This window comes from Cetorhinus maximus, chromosome 2 (genome assembly GCF_964194155.1).
Source record: "Cetorhinus maximus chromosome 2, sCetMax3.hap1.1, whole genome shotgun sequence".
NCBI classification, from domain to species: Eukaryota; Metazoa; Chordata; class Chondrichthyes; order Lamniformes; family Cetorhinidae; genus Cetorhinus; species Cetorhinus maximus.
Genome location: NC_135880.1, coordinates 134,043,712 through 134,063,255, shown reverse-complemented (window position 1 = coordinate 134,063,255; position 19,544 = coordinate 134,043,712). Strand labels below are relative to the sequence as shown.

Sequence of the window (19,544 nt, the reverse complement as noted above, 5' to 3'; positions counted from 1 at the left end):
TATTCTACATTTTATTAATTGAATTGCCATGGTAGAATTTGAACCCATGTCCTCACAGCATTAGCCTGGGCCTCTTGATTACCAACTCAATGAAATTGCCACTATGCCACCGTCTTCCCATATTGTTGGATATGGATTGGCTTGAAGCTTCCTCAGTGGGATGGAGGCTCTTAATAAAATTATTTCTTTTTTCAGCTTTGTAGTCACAAAGCATCAGCCATGCAGGGAAAAACCTCATGGACGAGCTATGTAATTGTAATAACATTGAATTAAAACAGCATGGTGGAGCTACGTGCACTTCATTTGTAATTTTTTTGCAATTCTATGTAATGCAAAATCTAAACCCATAATATTACTTTAGATTAAATAGTGAATGTGGTACAAGGAGAGACAGATTGAATCAGTACATGGTATATTTTGGACACATATCAGGAAATACTTCTTCACAGCATTACCAACACATTCGACTTCTGGACCGTTGTGGAAGTGAAAACCCTGGAATCATCTGATACACAACTGGATGGTGGGATAGGGGGGGATTTGGCATCTTTCTGGATGAATTAAAGATGGGCCAAAAGATCCTCTTCAACCATGGTTATCTTTTGAGCTGTTTGAAACTTGAATTGGAAAGGTGAGAATATCTTTGATTATATTCCTGAATATGATTTCCTATTCTAGCCTCAGTTGATACTAATTTTGCAATGAGTGACTGATATTGTATACAATTTGGTTAGAAAAAAAAATCAATGTTTTGATACATCCTAGTTTACAAAAAGGTACTAATTTTATCACAAATACTAAATCAAATATACACCTCCTGAAGGTTTATTACCGATGTAGACAAACTGTAGTGAAATCTGAGACACTGGGTTCCATTAATAGAACCATTCAATATAAATAAAAGCACACTATTTTGACACTATTTTCTGGTCAGACTGTATGTGGCCAGTTTCAATACCCCACAGGGTAGGTGATGTAGTGGCCTTGGAAAAAGGACCAGAGGAAAGCTACAAAAATGATGCCTAGCTTAAAGATCCTCAGTCACTCAGGGTCAAGAACCTCGGTCTATTTATTTCTGAACAGCATAGACTTAAGAATTGTCCTGATAGAGCTTTATAAAATTATTGAAGCGCTGGATATTGTCCCTATTAATAAATTATTCCAGTTTAGCAAACTGAGGAGGGCCTGGGGCATTAGTTCAAACTGTACAAGAGTAGGAATAGACTGGATGTTAGGTGACTCTTCTTTCCCAGAGAGTAGTGAACCTCTTGAATGCATTGCTGGTAGGTGTGGTGGGTGCTGACACTCTGTATGCCATCGAGAGGGAGCTGGATCGGTTCCTGCTTGGGACAAAGAATGCATCATGTTGAAGGCACGTGTCTTTATGGGTAACAATTAGTTCATGTGATCTTCTTGAATGGTTTGATCACCTGAAGGGGTTGGAGAGAAATTTGAGAGTATTTTTTCACTAATTAGACTTTGTAATAAATTTCTCCCAGGATATTATACCAGGACTGTGGGAATGAGTGTGTGGTGGGGTGAGTGGGGGGTTGGCAGAAAGGAGGAAAGGAGTATTTAGCCATGAAGGTCGAACTATTGTGGTGTGGGGTAGGTTTGATGGACAAGCTGGTCTTTTTATGCCTGTCATTTTCAAATGTTTGGAAACATTCACGTTGGCATCACCTTTCTTCTTACTGTAATGAACGGGAGTCCGTTAAATATTTACACAAGTACAAATGCTTGCTTCTCATATTTAATCCCTGGTTGAGATTAAGATCTCATATTGTCAAATTTGGACAAGTGAAAGACAGCTGATGTGCAATAATGAAAATTAAAACTGCCTCTGAACTTATAATTGTTTAAAATTACATTTGCAGTTATTATATAAAGACAATGTAGTGATATCGTGGAACACTTAGGTTTTCCTCGCTTTTGGAATAAATTACAAATTGTTCCACTGGCTGTGAGCAATTAAATTGCATTGGGTGGAAATGGGTGAGCCTTATTATAAGGACCCAGGTACAATCTCTGGTCTGTGTTGATGCATTGAATCAGGGCAGCGGTAAGTGGGTGATAATCACTGGTATCCCATGGGGTGAAGGGTGATAAATAAAACAAGGGCAGAGCTCCTGCTCCAGTGATCACTGCTGGAAATGTACCAGGAGACAGGGCTAAAGATCTTCTGGAATGGTCCATGTGACAAATAGCTAAAATGAAGGGTGACAAATATAATGGAAACAACATCATTTAGGAGCTGTACCCCAGGATGAGACAGACTTTTAAGGAAAGGGATAAAATATTGGAAATGGCATTCTCTCCACTGCTAGTGGCAAAAGATAAAAATACTGAAAAGAAAATCAGAACTAGGTCCATTTTAATTGGCACAGACTTACCTCTACCCGTGCCCATTTCCCTCGCCATCGTGCTAAACAGCGCTTACCACAGAAAGGTAATGAGACAAAATATTCCGATGTGATTTGCTGTAATTAAACAAGGTTCATGAAAGTAAATTATGAATTAGTGGTCTTTAGTACACAGTGCAAATCATAAAATGTATCAATTAACTCATTATATATTGTCCCCACCACTTAGAATTTACATGATCAAAAAGTTGACACTAACAAAACTTTGAAATAGACGTGACATTACCCTCAAGAAAATCTGTGCCTTCTTATAGAAGAGGCATACTGAATTAATATGTACTGCTCATTTGCTCAAACTTTCTTCTCTAAATCATTCCATGCATGTTTCTGCTCAAAATACTCAGTGCCATCAAAAAGCTGCAAGTATCAACTTTGTAATGGGCAATAACAGAAATTAGTTAGCATAATTTGCCAAATTTAAACCTGGGTGGTTTAAGTGGTGAGGACCATACTACACAATTGGTCATCTCACTTATGATTGCGTAGCCCAAACTTAACTAGATGCTCTGTGGAACAGTCACTTCCGCAGGATACATCTGGTCGACATAACAATGTACAAAAGGTATGCTTATTAGAGCACTGCACCACTGTGTATTTGAAAATGAGGGTAGATATAATTTAGAATGGGAAAGCAATTTTGAGATGAATTTTCAATATCAGTTTGCTTGGGGAGGGAACATGAATCAGGCATCTGCCAAGTGGAAGAGAGAAAACTACCCGGAGGCCTGAATTTCTTTTAAAAAAGTTGCATCTAAATGGTTTAGTGGAGGGGGAGGGAGCTATAGGAAGTTTTGTAGATTTAATATAAATAATGATGGTGGAAATTGGTACAGTCAAGCAGCTGGGAAATTTTAGTGGAAGGAGGCAAGTGAGCATTTAAAAAAAAAGGAACTCTTTGATGCTCAGTTATAAATGACCAAATGGTCCCAGTTTGATCTTGCATCTCTGCTGCTTAGCTGTCAGCTAGGCAAGCAGTTAGGCTCCCTCTGAGCTTCGGTCACGAGCCAACATCTTTATCTGGCCTTTTAGTGTTCAAAATTTCAAAGTAATTGAGATAGGCTATTTATCTTTATCTGTAAATTGCCTACTTGTGGGCATCAGAATGAAGTTTGACTGCAATGCTTTCTACAGTCAAATAGCACACTTGACATTTGCTGTTTTTGTTTAATTAACTCAGGGAATATGGACATCGTTGCTAAGGCAGCATTTATTACCCATCCCTAGTTGCTCTCGAGAAGGTGGTGATTAGCTGCCTTCTTGAACCACCGTCTTCTGTATGTTGAAGGTACTCCCACAATGTTGCTGTTAGGTAGGGAGTTCCATGATGTTGACTGAGCAATGAAGGAATAGCAATTTATTTCCAAGTCAGTATGGTATGTGACATGAAGAGGAACTTTGGAGATGGTGATGTTCTTGTGCACCTGCTGCCCGAGTACTTCTAGGCAGTAGAGGTCACAGAATTAGGAGATATTATTGAAGAAGCCTTGGTGAGTTGCTGCAGCACACGTCGTGTTATATACTGCAGTTCTGAATGTGGAGGGAATTAATATTTAAGGTGATGGATGCCAGTCAAGTGGGCTGCATTTTTCTGAGCGTTGTTAGCGCTGTAGTCATATGGGCTGCTGGTTAAATTAACAAATAGCTTTCAAATGTTCAGATTTCAAAAGTGATTGAGGTGGCCTATATCTGTCAGCTTGGCTCTTTTGGTAGCACACTCATCTCTAATAAAAAGGTCATGGACTCAAGCTCCCCTTCAGACTTGAGCACATAATTTAGGTATTCAATGCATTCTTGAGAGGCTACTGCATTGTTGGGAGTGGTGTCCTTCAGATGAGACAATAAAACTGAGCGCTCAGCTGCATACTCAGAATTCAAAGGGCAGGGATTTTACTGGTGTCCTGGACAATATTTCTTCCCGAACCAAAAACAGAGGTATTTAGTCTTTCATCTATTTTCTATTTGTGGAACCTTGCAGCACACAAAGTGGCTACTGTGTTTGCATGCACAATAGTGACTATGTTTGAAAAGCAATCCATTGTTTGTAAAACACAGTCTTCCCAAGAAGGTGATGGGATGCTATATGGAGCTGTGTTTTCTGCTTTCTTTGGGTGGGACAATGAGCATGTGTGATCAATTAGATCCATGTTATTCTGTACTGATATTTTGGAAAAGCAAATCACCTTAGCTATTCCCAATTCCCTTCCTGAACATAGAGAAGGAATCAGGAAAAGTTAGGGAAGGCACATCATTAAGGGGTCTGTTTCAATTAGTTTTAGTTTAAAAAAATATAAGAAACTGGCTGGATTTCAATTTTTTTTCTATCTAGATTCTGACTGTCCGATTTCTTTGCTCTGCCCTTATAGCTGGAGCCATGTCCTTACAGAACAAGATGGTTTGAAGCCAAAAGATGTGCACTAGTAATTTAATCATTGGTAATGATTAGTTTTTTGTACAAGGAAAAGCAGCATTTGGATGTATTCTGCGCAAATCAGAAATATTTACTTGATTAAAATTGGTTTGTGTAACTAGAGAACACACCATACTGAAACAGGCTCATTGTATTTTATCTGAGTGACCTACAAGGTATCTAGCTTAAGCTGTGAATTGATGACGTGTTTTTTCTGTGGATAAAGCTGATTTTGCTTGTACTTGTATAGTGCTTCATGTAAACTTGTTGAGAAAAAATAAGGTGGGCCAATTCTGGCCAAGAGACTGGAATAGTTGTTTCACAGTTAAAGTGAAAATGCACTAGACACTACAGAAATTCAAATTTGAAAACAGAGAATATACAATGAGCAAGTGCGGGATACTATTTATATCCTATGAGCATCTGACCTGATAATGCACAAGTAAAGATGAAGGACCCTTATCGTGGCATGGTCTGCCTGAATCAGTATGTTTCATACACTGCACAAAATATAAATTACATTATTACTTCTTTCTTATATCTATAAAATTCAACATGATTAATAATACAATACACACTTCTGCAAATAGAGGAATCGAAGGAGAGAGCAGGATTCCCACCAAAAGAAATGTGGCTTAAACATATCTGGGACAAATCCCAATTTATAAGGGTGGTGTTTGGTATCCACTTAGAACTGAAAAAATACCAAGCCCTCAGAACAACCCTGAAAATCTAAGCCAGCTCTTGGGAGAATGCAAACCAGCAAAAATGCCCCATCCCTGGCAAGCAAAATCAACCCAATTAATGTTATTGAACAGGAAGGACCACTCTATTCCCTGTCAAAAGAAAACCCCAAGCAGAGACCAAACTGCTTGAACTCAAACTTTCACTCCTCCCAGAAAAGGTGCATCAATGCCAAATCATCTTAATGCATTCATGTGTTCCTCCAATGAGCACCATGTAATCAAAGTATATAACAGGATCATCATAAAGTCATGCTAGATTTAGTGATGAATAATGAACCAGAATTAATAAATAATCTAACGACAAGGGAATATCTTGTCAATGGTGACCATGATATTGAATTTGAAAGGAGGTTTGAGAGGGAGAAGGGAAAATAACAAACCAAAGTTTAAATTTGAATTTACAACTGCCAAGGGATGAAACATGGATTTGTCATCGTAAACTGGGCTGAAGTATTATAAGGTAAACCTACAAATCATGGGAAGTATTCAAATTAGTATTTGGTTGGAAACAAAAATGCTGCATACTCCTAAAACGGCAAAAGCATTGGTAGTGTAGCTAAACAACCATGGTCAACGAATGATGTAGGAGGCAGCATTAAACTCAAAGAAAGGCTTACACAAATACAAGGGAAAGAAGAAATTCAGCTGAGTAGGAGAGCTATATAAAGTAACCAATAAATGTAAAAAGAGCAATAAAATACAAAAACAATTATAGAAAAATAAAGCTGCAATGATATCAAAGCTAACAGCTTTCTCAAATACATTTGAGAAAGAGTGGAATGTGGATCCAATTAAAACAGAAAGTGAGACTACAAGGGACAAAAAAAGAGAAATGGCAGACTAGTTAAATGAGTACCTTGTATCTATTTCCACAGTAGAGAAAGAGGATAAAGTACCAACAGAACAAGGGAATCTAAAAATAAGTCAAGGGGAGGAACCTAATGGATTTAACATACAAGTTCTTAAAAATTGGTAATGAGAAAATAATGGAACTTGAGATAAACTTCAGGTCCTGGTGAATTGTCCAAAATAGGTAAGGAAATTGCAGATGCATTAGGCATAATTTTTTCTAGATTCAGGATTTGCCTTTGGATTGCAAAATTGCAAATGTCACTTGATTATTTAAGGGAGGGAGGGAGACAGTTAAGTACAGATAAGTCAGTTTATCAGTTATGGGGAAGTTGCTGGAATCTTTATAAGTGGTAGAGTGACTGAGCATCTGGACAAGTATGAGCTGATCAAAGTGCATCAGCATGGATGTGTGTGTGGTCGGTCATTTCTGACTCATTTACTGACTTTTATGAGGAAATCACTGGTATGGAGGATGAGTGTGTCAATGGACATTTCTATACAGACTTCCAGAGGGCATTTCATAACTTTGTGCAAAGAGGTTATTGCCAAATTTCAGATTTGGAGGTAAACTTATGACAATTGAGTTGGCAATTGGTTCAGAGGTAGTAGACAGTAGGGATAAAGGGAACCTTCTGATTGGCAGGATGTGATATGTTCTTCAGCTACTCGAGTTTCCATGTAACTGCAAGGTGAAAGTGTCCTGTCTGCACCAATTTCCAGCCAAATGGTTTCAGATAATGCTATCCTCACCTCTGGGCCCTTGCCTCTTTTTACCTTAACCAACACCCATTCCTCCCCCGCCCCTCCCCACCCTGGTTCAAAAGGCTTTGTGTGTTCCCCAAACTCTCTTCCCACAACAGCCTCCCTCATCTCTTTCCTTCCTCCTCCAGTTTCCTTGCCTGTTCACAAATACCATCTCCAGTAGTTTCAGACTCCATCTCTCCTGGTGTACTGAAACTCAAACCATACTCCTCCAAGTATTTAGACAGCATGTTTCTCTTCCCTTCTTCCCTCCCCTTCCTGAGTGATTTTAGACCTCATCTTCCTCCACAGTTCTACAGAGTCTGGGTACCACAGGCTCCATCTGCCATGGAGTGCAGCCAGGCTCTATTCCTCAACGGCCATTCTCATCCACCCAACTCCCAGATAGTCTTTCGCCATTTTATCCCATTAATCCTGCCCATTACTGTACACATGAAGTAACATCTTACCGCACTGCTTATTTTAAAAAAGATAGTTGGAAATTGTGTACATTAGTAACAACATGCAAGACCAGAGCAAGAAACAAAGCCATACAAGAGAAAACAGAGACACAGCAAACAAGAGCAATATAGAGGTAACAGAGCGAGATAGACACTTCAATAAGGAATGGGAGGCAAGGATTAGAAACAGAAAGAATTTTAAATACAAAACACAATAAAAACAAAATACATTCCCAGCTGATTCTAATAAATGTTTAAGGCATTTCTTCCAATTTCATGATATCCAGCATTTATATCAAAGATTTGAATAATACATTCACAGTAGTAACACAGGAATAATACATTCACAGTAGTAACACAGGAATCCTACATTCACATAGATCTACACAGATTTAAGGGATTAAAAGTGAAACATACCCGGTAGCTAAAATACTGCTCAACTTTTTCCAGTAAGGCATTGAGCTGGGTCCACCCCTTTGAGGGCACTTGACAGTAGATGGTCCCATCAGAACAGACATTTGTAACCACTACATTCAGGTACACGCCATTTTCCTGCAGCATAGGTACATTTTTAAGTTACACTGCAAAAATTCAGCCCACATTTCAAAGTTTCAAGTTCACTTTTGAATTCATATATTCATCTGCATATTTACCAAATGGTTTTGGCGTTCCCATGGTCATAATGACATTACCTTTCATTTTTGAACTTGATGGCCAGTTTAAGTTGGGTAATTACACTCCTCTACAATTCACAGGCTTACATTTCATAAGATACTTTTAAAAAATCTAATACTTAATGAGAAATGAGTAGTTGAATATTCTGCCAACACACCTAGTAGTTCAATGGGTAAAGCACCAGGTGGTAGAGTCGAAAGGGTGTGGTGTCAGGTTCAGACTTTGATCTGCATGTGCTAATCAATTTCTAGAGAATACAGTAAGTCCCTGTTTTATATTGCCCTGTTGTACGTTGTTTTGCTTTAATGTTGTTCATTTAATGGGGCCCATATTCTCATTTTGTGTGCGAGTTTTGTTTTAAAGCCTGATGTAGAGCTGCGTGACCCAATTGGTGCCATTTTGGAGCCATCACTCCGAGTCTTCGACCCTTTCTCTCACTGCTGACCCTCAGGCTTACAGCCTCTCCTGCTCCCTAGCCCACCCCCTAGCTGCCGACTCTCCAGCTCTCAGCCTCTGTCACTCCCTAACCCACCCTTACCTGCTGACACTCTGGTTCATGGCTTATCTCCTGCAATTCGAAGCTGCTCCTCCTGCCTCTTGTCACTCTTCTCCAGAGCCATAGCCCACAGCAAGAGGGAGGTCAGAAACTGGCAGAGGCCATGAACTGGGTGGTCTGCTGGAACTGGGAGGGTCAGGGAGTGGCAGAGGCCATGAGCCCAGAGGTTTGGCAGCGAGAGGGTCAGTTAGGGATGGTCACGGCTAGGTGGGGGTTTGGGGGCTGTGTCAGGGACTGGAATGCGTGGCAAACAGGATGTTCAAGAAGCAGGATTGGCGGCGAGTGGAACCTAAGTAGAAAGTTAACATATTTCTTTTATAATGAATAACTTTTTAAAAAGAAACTTATTTACAACAATAGGAATTTAGCAATGTAAAGGATTTCAACTTACAGGGTATAATATTTTAATGTTGTTTTTCTGATGAGAAAGGTCCTACAGAGCCTAACTACAGCTTTTACATTGGCTTTAATTGTAAAATCTGATTTGTTTAAAGTAGTTTAAATTAAAGTTGCACTTCTACAACTTTAAGTGAGGACTTACTATACACAATTGATATCAGTTTGGCAACAATGGGGAGGGGAGAAGAGTGAGACCAGAGTTTGAGAAGGTGGGATGGCAAGGGGAAGAGAGTGGGACCAGATGGAGAGGGAGGGTGGGGGAAAAGAGTGAGACCAAATGTCATAATGTTAGGCAAATTTTAAAACCATTCTTTGGCATAAATTCATTTAAACATTCTGAAACAAGATTGAGCATGTTAATTCATTTTAGCACACATCGGTGAAAACAAAAATCACTGCAACTAACAGATCTAGGAGAGAAGTGGTTGGAAACCTACATGAAAGCACCAGGTAGGATGTGAGAAAGGCAAACATAGCATAATGGATTGAAAACTGCATTTTGAAACAAATTAAATGAACATTCTGGATTTTGGCTGCACTGGTTCAGATGAAGAAGCTTCAATGGATTGCCAACTTGCTGATAAAATGTATCCAGCTACCTTATGATAACCTCAAAGAATTTACCTTCAAATTCAGCTCAAGTGTCTTGTCATGCAAAGCCTTCAAACATGCAGTATTGATGTTAAAATCATCATCTCCTGAAGTGTCATATAGAAGAACAAGTGGGACCTCACTCCTTTCTAAAATTTCCATCAGCAGTATCTTTCCACTGGCCAGAAATTCAAAGGTTTCTAACACACATGGTTCTTTGCAGAATGTTTCAAGACCTAAAACACAAATAACTCCATCTTAAACAACCAGTGTTGCTTACATTCTATAGGTGTCCGCAAACATCTTTACACCAGAAAGGGCTATATCACTCACATTTATACACATTCCATAAGTAAGAATGAAATGTTTCAATCTAACTATTCACTTAGGGGGCACATCCTTAGCTGTTTCCCTCCTTCACCATTCTGCTCAAAAATGAAGCAACTCTATTCAATTTACCTTTCACATTAAATCTTGTGTGTGTGCACGTATATGTGTAGCGCTCAGGGAGAAAGGACAGATAAAGAAAAATATATCTCTTCCAAGCAAACATAAGATTCAGTGCCAAAATAGCCAAGCTGCCAGATTATCCTCTAATCTTAACATTTATATTAGCTCCTGCTGATCTAACCAATTATAAAAATGCAGCCGTTTCATATAATAGCACTTGACTATAGGTTAAGTATACGACAAATTCCCAATGCCAAAATTTGCTGAAGCACATGTTTTCAGGTTTAGTAGAATCACTAACAATGACAATGGCTTAGAGTTGCCACTGTTTGTTAAAATGTGTAGCATATGAAGGTGCTGATTACTTACATGTCTAAGGATGTTCAAATTGATAGATATTTTCAGATTTAGAGAAAACATGACAACTTCTTGTGCAACTACACAATGCAAAAAAAAAGTTGATACCTTGAGTTTTAACCTTAATATGATGTGCAGAATTTTCTGTATGATCTGCAAGCATCTGAAATGATCAAGCTTACATTGAACTGCTAATTTTCTGAGAGGTTGTTATAGGTTTTTCCAGTTGTCTCTCCAGAAATTGATAGTCCAGTGATGCATTTGCCTCAGCATTGCTGTGGTTGCCCATGATTGTAGAAGCCTCTGGCAGTCTCTGACCATACCATTTGCTCCGAGCACAACAATGTCAATGCCAAATGTGAGCTTAGCCCAGGACAATAGATACCACCTTTTCTATCTGAGGAAGGCCTATACATGCTAGAAACAGTTTTCTGCCAGAGGGTGGATGACCACTCAGGCCACCCATATAGCCAACAGGTTCTACAAAATGTTGGGTGCATTCCAGTAATGCAGGCTGGATGAGTGACTACCAAATTTTTCTTGGTCACGATAGAGTGAGTCACCTTTGCTACTATTATTTATCAGATCAGATATTACAATTTATCAAAAGAGATGAAAGGAAATGTCACCACCGTTAAAGTGCTGGTTAACTTAAAAAAAGACAAAGGTTGGCTATTGTGAAGCAGCTTAGAGCTGAAAAATAAATTTGTTGTGAGAAACTCAAGCTAATTGCTTCCCCCTGGTTGACTGATACCCAAAGATTATTGTCCATACTCCTGTGAATCAAAGGTGGCCAAAGATCCCACATGCATTCTTGAACCTGAATCTTGCACTTTATTGAATAGGTAGATCATTCAAGTTATGTGGCGGTGAAGTGGTTTTGTGGTACTGCACTCTATCTGGAGTTAGCTGGACGCAAGAATTAACAGGTTGGTTGCAGTTGGTTGTGTTCTCAGTTGATGACAGGCATAAACATTTTAAATCTGGATGCTAGCATAGATCAATGTCAGTGAGCCAATTGGAGATAGGTAAGAATGTCACCAGTCAATATAACTTTCAAAAGGATTTTGTAAAAAATAAATTGTGACCTGGAGCCAGAAGTCAACATCAATAACTTAAAATTAGAAAAAAAAATTGCAGACTTAAAGTGGTTAAAAAAAAACATGTAACTGGATTGAAACAAAAATGTTATTGCTAATAACAGAATGAAGAAACGTAGGTGGCAAAACATTGGAGATGGAGTCACATGATAAGGCCTTATAGTGCCAAAGACACACGCTTAGGTGACTACCAAGGCTGAACTCATGTCCAGTGGCTATCAATTTGGATAATAGCCATTGTTTGCATGTGCAAATTAAACTTACAAGTAGTGCCTGCTCTTTGCTAGAAACATTCATTTTTGTTTTCATAATTAGTATTCAATTTATCATTGATCACATGGCTGTTCTAGGTCCAAAAGAAACCAATCTCCTTACTCACCCCACGCCCCTCTCTACCAACATACTCAAATCATCCACAATCCAACACATCCCAAGGAAATGCCTTGAGTTTCCCTGTTACAGTAAACTCTGAACAATGGGAGTCACAGCTGTGCTTGATCAAGGTATACAGATTTCATTAATTTTCAAATTTGGAGTTGTTTATGATCAGCACCTTAAGAATGAGAGATGATCTTATTGAAGCATAAAATTCTGAGGAGGCTCAACAGAATAGATGCTAGGAGGATGTTTCCCCTCATGGGGGAATCTACAAAATAGAAGTAAAAAAGTTCCAGATCAAAGGGTTGCCCATTTGAGACAGAGATGAGGATAAATTTATTCTGAGGGTTTTGAACCTTTGGAATTCTCTACCTCAGAGCTGCAAAGACTGAGTCATTTAATATAGTCAAAGCTGAGACAGTCAGATGTTTGAGCAATGTGCAAATCAAGGATTATGGAGAACAGGCAGAAAGTGGAGTTGAGGCCAAGAACAGATCAGCCACGATCTTAATGAATGGTGGAGCAGGCTCGAGAGATTGTTTGGCTTAATCCTTTTTTGATTTCTTATATTCTGAGTAAGTACCTTGCAACTTTTATGATGTATATTGATCACTATATTGTTTAAAAAAAATGATTTAAGTGAATGGACAAGAAAAGCTCATTTTAAATTTTGGCCTGAAAGTCTACATTTGTGCAACAAGCAAACTAAAAAGACCCTTTCATCAAGACGCAAAATGAGTTTTACTTGCCTGCTAGTTTGCATTTTGCAGCTTGAAAGGACAAGGTGGAAAATCTTGTATCTAACTTGTACAGCCTAGTCTTGTCAACAGCCTCATTAAAACCATGATCCACGAAGAACACCTGAAAGAAAGACACTTGTTGCCAATAGATTTGCAGTGGTTTTGGTTCCATCCATGATCTTTGAAATGCAAAAAAATCAAACCTCAATTGTGAGGTTACAAGATTAATAGAGAAACTTCAAATACTGAAAATACATAGATTAATGGCTTTAAAGAAAAAACAACATATTGGCCTTATGGCCTTTTATAGTAACGAGCTTAGTTGGTGTCAGGTCATTAAACCCATTAATTCCCTCTTATTGACTGGTGTTGATTCTCAATTCCTACCTATTTTCCTCCCATACTGAAATGGTTATGTTTTAAAGGTATACAACTGAAATTTGTTTTCTCTTTATAGATACTGACTGATACTGGTGTGTATTTTATGTTTTATTTTAGGCATATACACTGACACTTATTTTGCAACTAACTTACTTAGTCATTATTCTTACACAAGGTGTACTCATGGGAGATTCCACCAGGCCAAGGCAAATGGTGACGACCAGGCTGTTAGAACAGAATAAGTCAGACTAGCCGTTTCTCAAAATTTCCTAATAAAATTTTTGTTGTTATTTCCTCATTGTAACTCCTGCAGCCTATTTGTTGTGTGCATATTCTAGTATAAGGGTCTGGCACACATAGGATTAACGTGGGACTGAGTACAGTACCATCCACACACTGATGTAAGAGAGCACATGACTTGCACCCAGGATCAGTCTAGTGTTGGACAGAGCCATGTGTACCAGCCAGCATGGTGACAGCTCCTAGCTTGTACCCTTTACTGTATATTTGTAAATAGTTCCAAGAGTCAATAATGCCTTACAGTTAATCTACATATAACTACAAAGGCTTCTTCAGGCCTACCGAATTGTAACCAACATCCTACAACACAGTGGCAGCTTGTGGAAAATCCCAAGACCTCGCAGAAAATGTAGAAAAATTAAAACAGAGACCACACAGAGGGACCATGAAAACCTGGTTTGAACAACAAAAACACTTTACGATTACAGATGACCTCCTAATCTACAATGAGCGGCTGGTCATCCCCATCTGCCTGCGGCCAGAGATCCTTCAAAAAATACTCCAGGGCCACCTGGGCACCACAAAGGCAAAGCACAGACTCAATCCACTGTTTGGTGGCCAGGCATTTCCAAGGAGATTGAAAACACCATTGCAAATTGTTAGGTGTGCTCGTTACACAGGCAGGACGAAAGAGGGGCCCGCACCCCCATCCAATTCTCAACCAGGCCATGGGATAGGCTGGGCATCTTCAACAGCAATTTGTTTCTTATAGTGGTGGACTACTTCCCCAAGGCTGATGTGGAGCAACTATATACAACTACTACAGAGGCAGTAATTAAGGCACTAAAGGAGATCGTTACGAGCTGCGGCATCCCGAACGAGATCGTGCCCGATAATGACCCACAATTTTCAATGAGTACTTTGTGCACTTCGCCACCACATCCAGCTTCCACGACTGCACCAGCTCCCCGAGATACCCCCAGTCAAATAGGGAGGCTGAAAAAGGGGTCCGTACGCTAAAAGCCCTCCTAAAAGAGAACAAGGATTTCCCCGCAGCACTGTTCGCATACAAGTCCATCCCTTTACAATGTCGCTTGTCCCCATCCTGACTCCTGATGGGCAGGAAACTCTGCACACAACTTCCAATCCTACCAAAAAACTCATACCTGGATTGGTAACCAAGGATTACTAGGAAGGTCAAGCAAGAGAGCAGTCTTACAAACTTCTGTCTGCAACAGAATGTACTGCACCAGACACTTGCCACAATTACAGAAAGGTGACAAGTCCTGGATTAAAGACCTCAAGGGAGATGGTACCATCATTAGAAAGAACAAGAACCAACCTCACCCATATCTGGTTGGCACTGCAGAGGGTAGTCAGGAGAAACAGGAGGAGTCTCTTCCTCGTCCCTAGACCGCCCATCCCCACTGTGCGATGCAAAAATAATCAAGAAACATACCCAGATGCCAGGACAACCTCCAAACCTACAGGGAGAACCAGCAGCAACAAAGCCTACCACTCCTGCGACAGTAGTGCGAATGAGATATGGAAGGGTTACAGGCCTCCAGACTGTCTGAACCTTTGAATTCAAGGACTTGAAGGGGGGGGGGGGGTAGCTGGAGTAGTGATAACGTAGTAATGACAATGTTATTACTGTCATACAATGTAAGACATAAGGTAAACTATAATCGTTGAAAATATATTGGATAAAGACATGGGGGAGATGTAGTATGAGGGTCTGGCACATATAGGGTTAACGTGGGACAGAGTATAATTCTGCCCATAGAGTGATGTAAGAGAACACATGACCTGTACCAAGGTCAGTCTAGTGGTGGGCAGAGCCTTGTGTACCAGCAATATGGGGACAGCTCCTAACTTGTACCCTTTACTGTATATTTATAAATAGCTCTAAGATTATGAAGACTTCTTCAGACCCATTGAACTGTAACCAACATCCTATAACATATATCATGTGTTTTCACAAAGAAATTACATTTATATATCACCTTTCCTGACTTCAGAACATTTCAAAGCACTTTACAGCCAATTAAGCACTTGGCAAATGTAGCCATGGTTGTAATGTAGCAAACATGGCAGCTAACTTGTACACAGCGAGGTTCCACAAACAGCAATGAAATAATGACTAGATAATCTGATTTTTGGTGATGTCACTTAAGAGCTGAATATTGTCCTGGACACCAGGAGAATTCCCCTGCTCTTTTTCAAACAGGGCCGTAAGATCATTTACGCCCACTTGGGAAGGCAGACATGTTCAAAGTTTCATGCAAAAGGCACTTCCAAGAATGCAGAATTCCCTCAGCCCTGCACTGAGTTATCAGCATACAACATCACTAAAACTTGTATACATAGCGCCTTTATTGTCATAAAATATCCCAAGGTACTTTACAGGAGCTTAATTAAACAAAGTGTCTCCTTTATTAGCTCTGTCAATTTATGGCAGGGAACGAAAAGCTTGTTCAAAGACATTGGTATCAGGGAGCATCTTAAAGATAGAGGTTTAGGGAGGGAATTCCAGAACTTATGGCGTACCTGGTTGACAGCAAAGGAAGTGGCCAGAGTTGGAGGAATACTGAGCTCCAGGAGGTTAGAGATTGGGAGGGCAAAACCATGGAGGGATTTGACATGATGCTGAGATTTATTTAAAAATTGCTGGACCAGGTGCCAATGTAGGTCAATGAGTACATGGGTGCTGGACGAATGATAATTGGGTTGAGTTAGGCAGCAAAATTGGATGAGCTTGAGTTTACAGGCAGTTAAAAATGGGAGGGCAACAAGCACAGGCAACAGTTGAATCTGGGGATTGCGCAATAGATGAGCTGACACAAAAGGGGAGGCATGCGATATCAAGAAGGTGGAAGTAGGTGGCCTTTGTGATGGAGGGGATATTTGGGTTAGAAATTCAGGGTCAGAGTATGTCAAGGTTGCAAACCATCTGGTTCAGCTTGAGACAGTGGCCACTGATGAAAATGGAATTGGTGGCTAGGGAAAATAGTTTGTGGTGAGAACCCAAGTCAATTATTTGAGCCCTCCCAATCTTTAACTGAAGGAAATTTTGATTCAACCTGGACCAAGCCATACAACAACACAGAGGGGTTGAGAGAGGCAGTGAGAACTGAGAATCCTACCTGTACATGTGGAACCTGACGTTTTGTTTTTGGATGATGTCACCAAGCGGCAGCATATACATGACAAATATGAATGGGTCATGGATAGATTCTTGGGGGATTCCATTCGTAACGTTGCAGAGTTGGGAAGAGGAGCTATTGCAGCAATTCTTTGGCTGTGACAGAACAGCTCAGATTGGAACAAGGCAAGGGAAGTTCCACTCAGCTGAAGGGAGTGAGGGTTTGGAGGAGGATGGTACGGTCAACTATGTCAAAGGTTGCAGATAGGTAGAGAAGAATGAGGCAGAGTGCACCACAGTCAGTCACATAGCCCAGCTCCAGTCTCTGGGATATGACTTGATCCTATGACCTGACTCTGAGGTGAGAGTGAAAGCACTTAGCCAAGGCTAACATGAACAGCTGGTTGTATTTAATTACTATTTACTTTATTGATCAGTGTAACATGTAATCCGTTGTCTGTGTGTATATTCCCTGCCATTCACATGAAAGGTTGCATGTTATTTATTACTCCCAGCAAGTCAGTGTCTCTGGTCTGCCACTGGTTCAAAGGTTTCACAATTTCGATCACAGATATCCTGATAAGCACCCTGTTAGTATGTTTTGTGTACTGCCATAAATTTCTAAATATCTCCTCGCGTCTTGCATTCCCCTCCTGCACTTTTCACTCCTCCAACTGGAGTTCTGCGTATTCCCTTTATCCCATCCAACCACTGAAGGCAAAACCTTTCACTGACCTAGCTATTCATTCAAATTTCTGAAGCATGGCACACTGAATTTTCCGGACTACTCTGACTGAGGCCTAAACCACTATATAATTGTAGCGTGATTTCTTTGCTTTTACATTTTATGCCTCTGTTTATAAGCCCAACTAACCCACATGGATTTTAAAAAATGGCATATGAGAATTGCTGGCAAGGCCAACATTCATTGCACATTTAATTGCCCTTTGAAGAGCTGGTGGTGAGCTGCCTTATTGAACTGCTGCAGTCCATGTGGTGTAGGGTACACCCACAGTGATGTTAGGGAGGGGGTGCCTGAATTTTGATGCCGTGTCAGTGAAAGAATGGCAATATAGTCCCAAATCACGAAAGTGTGGGGCTTGGAGAGGAATTTGCAGGTGGTGTTCGCGTGTGTCAGCTGACCTTGCTCTTATAGGTGGCAGAGGTCACAAGTTTGGAAGGTGCTGACAAAGGAGCCTTGGCAGATATCTGCAGTGTATGTACAAGTGCATACTGCTGCCACTATGCATTGATGGTGGAGGGAGTGAATGTTTAAGTTGTGAGATGTGATGCCAACCAAGCAGGCTGCTTTTTCCTGGACTGTGTCAAACTTGAGTGGCAAGTGCAGGGTATTTCATGTCACTCCTGACACGTGCCTTGTAGATGGTGGACAGGCTTTGGGGAATCAGGTGGTGAGTTACTTGCCTCAGAATTCCTAGCCTCTGACCTGCCCTTATAGCCACAGTATTTATATGGCTGGTCCAGTTAGGTTTCTGGTCAATGGCAACCCTCAGGATATTGATGATGGGGAATTAAGCGATGGAAATGCAGTTGAATGTCAAGGGGAGATGGTTAAATACTCTCTTGTTGGAGATGGTTGTTGCTTGGCACCTGTTTGGTACAAATGTCATTTGCTATTCATCAGTCCAAGCCTGAATACAGTCCAGGTCTTGCTGCACGTGAACACGGACTGCTTCAGTATCTGAGTTGTTGTGAAATCTACTGAACATTGCAATCATCAGCAAACATCTCCATTTCTGACCTTATGATGGAGTGAAGGTCACTGATGAAGCAGCTGCATATGGTTGGACCTAGAACACTATGCTGAGGAACTCCTGCAGAGATGTCAAGCAACTGAGATGATTGGCCTCCAACAACCACAACCATTTTCCTTTGTGCTCTCCAACCAGAGAAGAGATTTCCTTGATTCCCAATGGCTTCAATTTTGGTAGGGCTCCTTGGTCAAATGCTGCCTTGATGTCAAGAGCAGACATACTCACCTCAAGTTCATCTCTTTTGTCCACGTTTGGACCTAGGCTGTAATGAGATCAAGTGCCAAGTGGCCGTAGCAGAACCCAAACTGAGCATTAAGCAAGTTATTGCTACATAAGTGTTGCTTGATGGCACAGTCGACAACAGCTTCCATCATTTTGCCTGATGATTGCGAGAAGATCGATGGAGTGATAATTGGTCAGATTGGATTTGTCCTGCTTTATGTGGACAGGACATGCCTAGGCAATTTTCAACATCGTCAGGTAGATGCAAGTTGTTGCTGCACTGGTACAGCTTGGCTAGGGGATAGACTGGAAGCACAAATCTTCGGGATTATATCTGGGATGTTGTCAGGGCCAACATATTTTGCTGTATCCAATGCCTTCATCCATTTTTTGATATCACAGAGTAAATCAAATTTGTGATGCTGGGGACCTCAGGAGGTGGCCGAGATGGATCATCCACTCGGCGCTTCTGGCTGAAGATGGCTGCAAATGCTTCAGCCTGGTCTTTTGTACTGATATGCCGGGCTCTATTTGTGGCACTTCCTCCTCTAGTTAGTTGCTTAATTGCCCATCACCATTCATGGCTGGATGTGACAAGATCACAGAGCTTTGATTTTGTTTGTTGGTTGTGGGATGGCTTAGCTCCGTCTATTGCTGCTTCCACTGTTGGGCATGCCTGTAGTCCTGTGTTGTAGCTTCATGAGCTTGGCATCTCACTTTAAGGTGCACCTGGTGCTGTTCCTGGCATGCTCTCTGCGCCTCTCATTGAACCAAAGTTGATATCCTGGCTTGATGGTAATGGTAGAGTGAAGGATATGCCGGACCATGAGGTTACAGGTTGTGGTCGAATACAATTCTGCTGCTGATGATAGCCCACAGTGCCTCATGATGCTCAGTTTTGGGCT

The 19,544-nt window shown here is 40.6% G+C and overlaps 1 protein-coding gene across 5 annotated transcripts in view; it reads right to left on the bottom strand.

Moving 5' to 3' along the window:
- Positions 1-19,544, bottom strand: part of LOC144697613 (tudor domain-containing protein 7-like) — a 153,763-nt gene that overhangs the window by 23,629 nt on the left and 110,590 nt on the right. For 4 of the 5 annotated variants that reach the window (XM_078569671.1, XM_078569655.1, XM_078569647.1 and 1 more), the window contains 5 exons: positions 12,886-12,997; positions 9,885-10,087; positions 8,048-8,182; positions 5,259-5,330; positions 2,394-2,480 (listed from right to left, as the gene is read on the bottom strand). In XM_078569671.1, the coding sequence (XP_078425797.1) occupies positions 2,394-2,480; positions 5,259-5,330; positions 8,048-8,182; positions 9,885-10,087; positions 12,886-12,997 (609 nt within the window). The remainder of the gene's footprint in view (positions 1-2,393; positions 2,481-5,258; positions 5,331-8,047; positions 8,183-9,884; positions 10,088-12,885; positions 12,998-19,544) is intronic. The other variant, XM_078569666.1, reaches the window with a different exon arrangement.